General features: G+C 32.8%; 3 protein-coding genes across 7 annotated transcripts in view; all 3 read right to left on the bottom strand.

The window, feature by feature from the left end:
- The window catches only part of LOC108737595 (nucleolysin TIA-1), a 744,862-nt gene that overhangs the window by 301,662 nt on the left and 438,255 nt on the right, over positions 1-4,945 (bottom strand). The window lies entirely within an intron of this gene.
- Positions 390-4,945, bottom strand: part of LOC112905511 — a 10,025-nt gene continuing 5,469 nt past the window's right edge. The window contains exons 2-3 of the mRNA XM_025978086.1: positions 1,832-2,068; positions 390-911 (exon numbers count right to left, since the gene is read on the bottom strand). Of these exons, the coding sequence (XP_025833871.1) occupies positions 576-911; positions 1,832-2,068 (573 nt within the window). The 3' untranslated portion in view covers positions 390-575. The remainder of the gene's footprint in view (positions 912-1,831; positions 2,069-4,945) is intronic.
- LOC108737605 overlaps positions 3,043-4,945 on the bottom strand; it is a gene marked incomplete in the record, with an annotated part of 7,369 nt that continues 5,466 nt past the window's right edge. The window contains 2 exon segments of the mRNA XM_025978096.1: positions 3,043-3,564; positions 4,485-4,532. Of these exon segments, the coding sequence (XP_025833881.1) occupies positions 3,229-3,564; positions 4,485-4,532 (384 nt within the window).

The raw sequence follows: 4,945 nt of genomic DNA, 5'->3' as shown, positions 1-4,945 counted from the left end.
TCAGTATATATACTTTATATATATTTATAGTTCGTATTTTAGTGGTCAGAACAGTGATGCGTAAAGGCAAAGATCCCGGGTTCGATTCCCGGCGGTGTGACAACAGCAACAATTTTTCCCTCATTAATTTGAGTATAGCGTGTAGTGGCTAAAAAATTCAAAAATGAATTTTCAAATTTATAATTATTATTAAACTAACTCACTTCTAAAAGTTGTCTAAATTGTATGTAAATAGTGATCACTTAGAAAATCTGCTGAAACCCTTTGTACATTTACTGCAACAGTTTCTTGTAATTTGCCTTAATAATGTAATGCAATCTTTAAGAAGCCTTTAAGGATATTTTAGTCCTTGTAATAAGTGGGGGAATTACTTTAAACAAAATGTACTGATCAGATAACAGATTTAATTGGCAATTCTTTATTGTTACTAACACATGCACTTATTTATTTGGTTGAATATTACAGTAACAGTAACATTTAACGTACGTGCGTGTCATTACTGCACTTATTTGTACAAATTGGTAACTAAATATCGAAAAAGAAATTGAATTCCTTCGAGTTAACATATGTAAATTCTATTGCGACGTAGGAGTTTTATTCCTGACCGGCAGCGGGGGTGTCGGTACGTCAGGGACTTCAGGATTCTTTTGAAAATCTATAGCTGCTTTGACTTTGTGTTGTGTTGCCTCCTCTACTCGCTTTTCTTCTTGCACTTCCGTCGGTTTCGGAATATTCGGCGGTATGAAAGGTTGTTGGTAAATTGGTAAAGTGGGAACAAGTAGATTATTATGATAAGAGTAGGCGTAGTAAGGATCTACAGCAACAGGATACAATGAACCATGGTATTTTATTTCATGATAAGATCCCTTAATTTCCTTGCTTCCTGTTTGAGTTCTTTCATCGGAATGTTCCTAGAAAAAGGCTTTCTAATTATAGCACATTTGTAATTAAATACCTAAGGATGTGGGTTGTTCTAGTTTTAGGGAAATGCGAAGATTATCTCAGGATAGGAAAGAGTGGAGGTACGTGTCCAACCAGTCTTAAGACTGACGACCTTATGATCATGATGAAAATCAAAAAATAGGCAAGACAACTTCAGGGATAATTAGCAGGCTTAGATTTGATATGAGGGATGTAAAACAGAATTAGAACTAAAACTTGTTAGATTTTTGATTTCTTCGAAAAATATTTTGGTTTGAGCGGAACGATATCGATCATTTATTGACGTAATTTATTTGTTTAAACTGTTTTAAAAATTAAGATGTTTCCGTCAGATGAAAAGTAATAAAAATAGTCAATTGCTACGTGCAATTTTCCTGTTTACCAACGGATCACATTATTAATAACATGCACTGTACATAAATAGTACTTTCATTTTATAACTGACAGCTGTTTTAATTTCTTTTGTCTCGTTTAACATGATATTAAATAATGGATATAGGTTTCCCTTGAAATTTCGGAGGTCGCTATTGACTGGCTATTTGATTGAAAAGATGGAGACGCGGAAATGCAAAAAAAAATATTGCTATTAATAGAATAAATACTTACACAACTTAGCTACTTAATTGACACGCCTTAATAATAGTAATATTTATCGGAACAAATCAATTGTCTGTATACATTTAATATATTTTCGAAAAAAAGAAAACGAAAAATTAAAATTACGTCTTCCCGTAAATTACGTTTTTTTTATATACTATAGTTGTAAATTGAGAACAGAACATGACGAGGGGGAATATTTTCTATGTTCGACGAACATTTTGACTACAACAGGTACAATATTTTATTTTGAGATTATTAGTTGAGGAATGGTTATAATTAGCTCACTTACGTTGGCATGTCGATTAACAGATACATGTAGAGGATGGCCAACTGTGTGAATAATAGCTGGTGGAAATAAGACTCCTAAAGCGGATGTCCGATATACAGGTTCTATAACGGGAATGGCCTGACTTGGTGATAGGTTCTGTTTCGACGACACAATGGCATTGTAGACCTTCGGAACTTTCACCAGTCCCGTTTGTGCGCCCCAAAGCAGGCTATTGAAGATAAGTAGAACGTATATACTCTAAAAAATAATATACATACTTATCACAATAAATAATGATGTTTTCTAACCTACGAACGTTTGTGTTTGTTTCATCCAAAGCAGTCAAATGCTTCGCTTTTCTATTATGAATTGCGAAAAATGTTAAAAGATGTTAGAGGTGGTAGAAAACAATTGGATAAAAGTGGGAATGTCTACATTCGGTTGTATACACTCGAATGGCATGGGATAAACTTTAATTGTTTGCTGCATATAATGCACCATAAAAAATGTTAAGGGTTTAAATACTACGAACCAGGGGTAATGTTGGAATGGTTTAAACGTTATACACCACAAACGAAGGTGCCATCCAAATTTGGACGGGTTATTACTGTCAGTCTAATGTTATAAATTACGTCAACGACAAAGCCAGCCTCGGCGTTTTTAATCATAAAATTTACATAAAGTATTAATACGACTCGTTATGGTATTATTTTTTTCAGTTTTATGCAAAGCAATTACTAGTACCATAAAAAATATAAACGTGTAGTGATGTGAAAGTTAAATAGTTGTCCATAAATGACTTTTTATTTTCATAATTATGAAACTAAAAAGGTTGTAGGATACGTATAACTTAGTAGGTTTCACAATACCTCAAATCTGCTCTAGAATATCAAACTAACATATGTACATCCTTCATGCATATATTGCACCTAGTGAAAAACAAAAACTACTTCGAAAATATTGTAATATANTTGAGTATAGCGTGTAGTGGCTAAAAAATTCAAAAATGAATTTTCAAATTTATAATTATTATTAAACTAACTCACTTCTAAAAGTTGTCTAAATTGTATGTAAATAGTGATCACTTAGAAAATCTGCTGAAACCCTTTGTACATTTACTGCAACAGTTTCTTGTAATTTGCCTTAATAATGTAATGCAATCTTTAAGAAGCCTTTAAGGATATTTTAGTCCTTGTAATAAGTGGGGGAATTACTTTAAACAAAATGTACTGATCAGATAACAGATTTAATTGGCAATTCTTTATTGTTACTAACACATGCACTTATTTATTTGGTTGAATATTACAGTAACAGTAACATTTAACGTACGTGCGTGTCATTACTGCACTTATTTGTACAAATTGGTAACTAAATATCGAAAAAGAAATTGAATTCCTTCGAGTTAACATATGTAAATTCTATTGCGACGTAGGAGTTTTATTCCTGACCGGCAGCGGGGGTGTCGGTACGTCAGGGACTTCAGGATTCTTTTGAAAATCTATAGCTGCTTTGACTTTGTGTTGTGTTGCCTCCTCTACTCGCTTTTCTTCTTGCACTTCCGTCGGTTTCGGAATATTCGGCGGTATGAAAGGTTGTTGGTAAATTGGTAAAGTGGGAACAAGTAGATTATTATGATAAGAGTAGGCGTAGTAAGGATCTACAGCAACAGGATACAATGAACCATGGTATTTTATTTCATGATAAGATCCCTTAATTTCCTTGCTTCCTGTTTGAGTTCTTTCATCGGAATGTTCCTAGAAAAAGGCTTTCTAATTATAGCACATTTGTAATTAAATACCTAAGGATGTGGGTTGTTCTAGTTTTAGGGAAATGCGAAGATTATCTCAGGATAGGAAAGAGTGGAGGTACGTGTCCAACCAGTCTTAAGACTGACGACCTTATGATCATGATGAAAATCAAAAAATAGGCAAGACAACTTCAGGGATAATTAGCAGGCTTAGATTTGATATGAGGGATGTAAAACAGAATTAGAACTAAAACTTGTTAGATTTTTGATTTCTTCGAAAAATATTTTGGTTTGAGCGGAACGATATCGATCATTTATTGACGTAATTTATTTGTTTAAACTGTTTTAAAAATTAAGATGTTTCCGTCAGATGAAAAATAATAAAAATAGTCAATTGCTACGTGCAATTTTCCTGTTTACCAACGGATCACATTATTAATAACATGCACTGTACATAAATAGTACTTTCATTTTATAACTGACAGCTGTTTTAATTTCTTTTGTCTCGTTTAACATGATATTAAATAATGGATATAGGTTTCCCTTGAAATTTCGGAGGTCGCTATTGACTGGCTATTTGATTGAAAAGATGGAGACGCGGAAATGCAAAAAAAAATATTGCTATTAATAGAATAAATACTTACACAACTTAGCTACTTAATTGACACGCCTTAATAATAGTAATATTTATCGGAACAAATCAATTGTCTGTATACATTTAATATATTTTCGAAAAAAAGAAAACGAAAAATTAAAATTACGTCTTCCCGTAAATTACGTTTTTTTTATATACTATAGTTGTAAATTGAGAACAGAACATGACGAGGGGGAATATTTTCTATGTTCGACGAACATTTTGACTACAACAGGTACAATATTTTATTTTGAGATTATTAGTTGAGGAATGGTTATAATTAGCTCACTTACGTTGGCATGTCGATTAACAGATACATGTAGAGGATGGCCAACTGTGTGNATGATTTTTATTTTCTTTACAATTTTTTTTTCAAAACATAAAAATCTAACCGATTTGTTTTTCCTTCCTTTTTTCGGCTTTTAGGCAGATGTTTTCATAATTTAAAAAATTAAAAGCTGTTCAAGTTGTCTCGCCCACTTTTATGGAATGCGAAGTAAAATTAATTGCTAATAATGAACAACAGACCGGTATAGTAGGTATTTCAGTAATGCGGTGTGTTTGGATTGCGGTAATAAATCTCAATTATTGTCATCGGTATTTGTTTAATCCGTTCTAAAGCATTTATTATACGAGGGTGGATTGATAAGTTTCCGGCCTAACCAAGAGATGACGCCACTAGGCCTACCTTGAGGTGACATTCTATAGTACCATCCTTGGATAGCTTGTAGCTATAGTTTCAGCCCGATCTCCT

This window comes from Agrilus planipennis, unplaced genomic scaffold, assembly GCF_000699045.2.
Source record: "Agrilus planipennis isolate EAB-ADULT unplaced genomic scaffold, Apla_2.0 scaffold15, whole genome shotgun sequence".
NCBI lineage: Eukaryota > Metazoa > Arthropoda > Insecta > Coleoptera > Buprestidae > Agrilus > Agrilus planipennis.
This window is presented reverse-complemented; position numbering and strand designations above follow the sequence as displayed.